At 36.3% G+C, this 1,906-nt stretch overlaps 1 protein-coding gene across 4 annotated transcripts in view; it reads right to left on the reverse strand.

The window, feature by feature from the left end:
* Positions 1-111: 111 nt before the first annotated feature.
* Positions 112-1,906, reverse strand: part of RSU1 (Ras suppressor protein 1) — an 88,113-nt gene continuing 86,318 nt past the window's right edge. For all 4 annotated transcript variants that reach the window (XM_023533101.1, XM_023533100.1, XM_011364362.2 and 1 more), the window contains one exon: positions 112-254. In XM_023533101.1, the coding sequence (XP_023388869.1) occupies positions 121-254 (134 nt within the window). In that variant the 3' untranslated portion in view covers positions 112-120. The remainder of the gene's footprint in view (positions 255-1,906) is intronic.

Genomic DNA, 1,906 nt, shown 5'->3' on the forward strand with positions numbered 1-1,906 from the left:
AAAATGCTATGAGCTAACTGCCACAGATACAATGATGTCATATGATAGTTTTTAAAATGGCATAATTAAAAATACTATAAAACCACAATCTACGACTTTTAGAAAATCATAGTCTACTTACTACTTGTACGTCTCGGAACGGATATACTCAAATACATGGGACACACCAAGCTGGAACTGGTCAGCGATCGGGGTGACCCAGGGGTTGTTCTCTGCTTTGAATACCTGCTTCTGACCAGTCAGATCCAAGTTTCCTGAAAAGACAGAGGCAAAAAAAAATGAAGGTCATTTCATCCAACACAGATCAGGTCTAAGAAGTCCCACCCAGTAACCACAGCACGATCCTAAGTGCCTAAGTATCTTTTGGGTCATTTGATATACATTTTTTTAATTTCTTACCCCAAGTCATTACTTGTACACAAGGAATTAGTGATAGTACACTAATCCAAGAAATGAAGAACAAAAGTAAGAAGGAAAGAGGGAAAGAGGCAGTAGAGAAAAGGAGGTAGGAAAAAAGCAAACCTGGAAGAAATTCTTACAAATGTAGCATACACTTCATTTTTCTAGGTATTTGATACAAAGACCAAAATGACCCTGTCCAAGAATGAGAGAAGTGATATTAGAACCTCCTGAAATTCTACCCTGACAATATGCATCACTGCCTGTCCAATCTAATCTAGACCCATCCATTCAACATCACTTTATCAGCCAAACAATATAAGTGAAGGAAGAGAAAAACATTGTCCGAATAAAACTATTGCGTTACTCAAGTACCATAAGCACATCTGAGAATCAGCACTAAATGAAGCTCCTTAACATGGCAATGACAGAAACTCACATTTGTCCAGTCCTCGTCAGTTTACAAATTACCTTTTTTTAAAGCATTCCCTTGATTTGATTCTCCAGCAATCCCTAAGATCAGTTATTAACATAATTTTATAGGTAAATAAATGGAAACTTGGGGAAATTAAGTAACATGTCCAAGATCAGAAAATGTCAGTGTGAGATATGAACCTATGGCTTCTGGCTCCAAACAGCTTCCTATATCATGCTTGCCTATAAAAGGGTCAGGAACAGAGAAGTTAAGCAGCAGAGATATATATGTGGTTTTACTTGGCACCACACTCACTGAAGGCCTTTTTCTAAAAGTCCCACTGAAAAAGTCCATTTCAAACTCCTGGTCAACAGTCCAAGGCTTTTGGAACATAGACGCCCAGCAATTATTCATCCCAGGACTCAACCAAAGTAACGTCTGTCCTATTCTGAGGTTCTACTGCCAATTTTGTCATAACTGATAACTCAGGGTAATGAAAACACATTCTGAGATGCAAGTACACCACAAAGTACATATCCTAGCTGATCTGAGCTGTAGGAATGAAAAGATAAATGAAAATTTTTACTAGGATGATACCATAATTTCTTCTTAAAACAAAAAAATGGATACTTCGAATCCATCTTATTTTTGTTATACGAACTTGCAACTATTCAGAAAAACGGAGAAAGAAAAGACCAATATAAAAGTGATTACAATTTCATAAAACGCTTTTAAAGAAAACAGATATTACCAAATATCAACAGGGAGTAATTCATCATAATCTTTCCAAAGCTATTCAGAATCTGTTGGTGTTAAGTACAAAAATAAGCAGATACATTTCTCTCCAAGATTATCAATATTGTCAATTTCCTCATCTTAGTGGTCAAACACCATTAGTCAGATATTAAATCATTTGAGAAATTAACGGGCTTTATTTTCTTATCCATGAGTCAGAAAGCTGCTTAAGGCAAATGAAAATCCAAGAGTTGCACATATTCTGCTTAGCTGGGTATCTTACCTGGGCGAGACCTCGGCAATGGGCTACCATTTACCGTTTTTGTTTTTATCTTTACTTGGGTTTTTTTTTTTTTT

This window comes from Pteropus vampyrus, unplaced genomic scaffold, assembly GCF_000151845.1.
Source record: "Pteropus vampyrus isolate Shadow unplaced genomic scaffold, Pvam_2.0 Scaffold96, whole genome shotgun sequence".
NCBI lineage: Eukaryota > Metazoa > Chordata > Mammalia > Chiroptera > Pteropodidae > Pteropus > Pteropus vampyrus.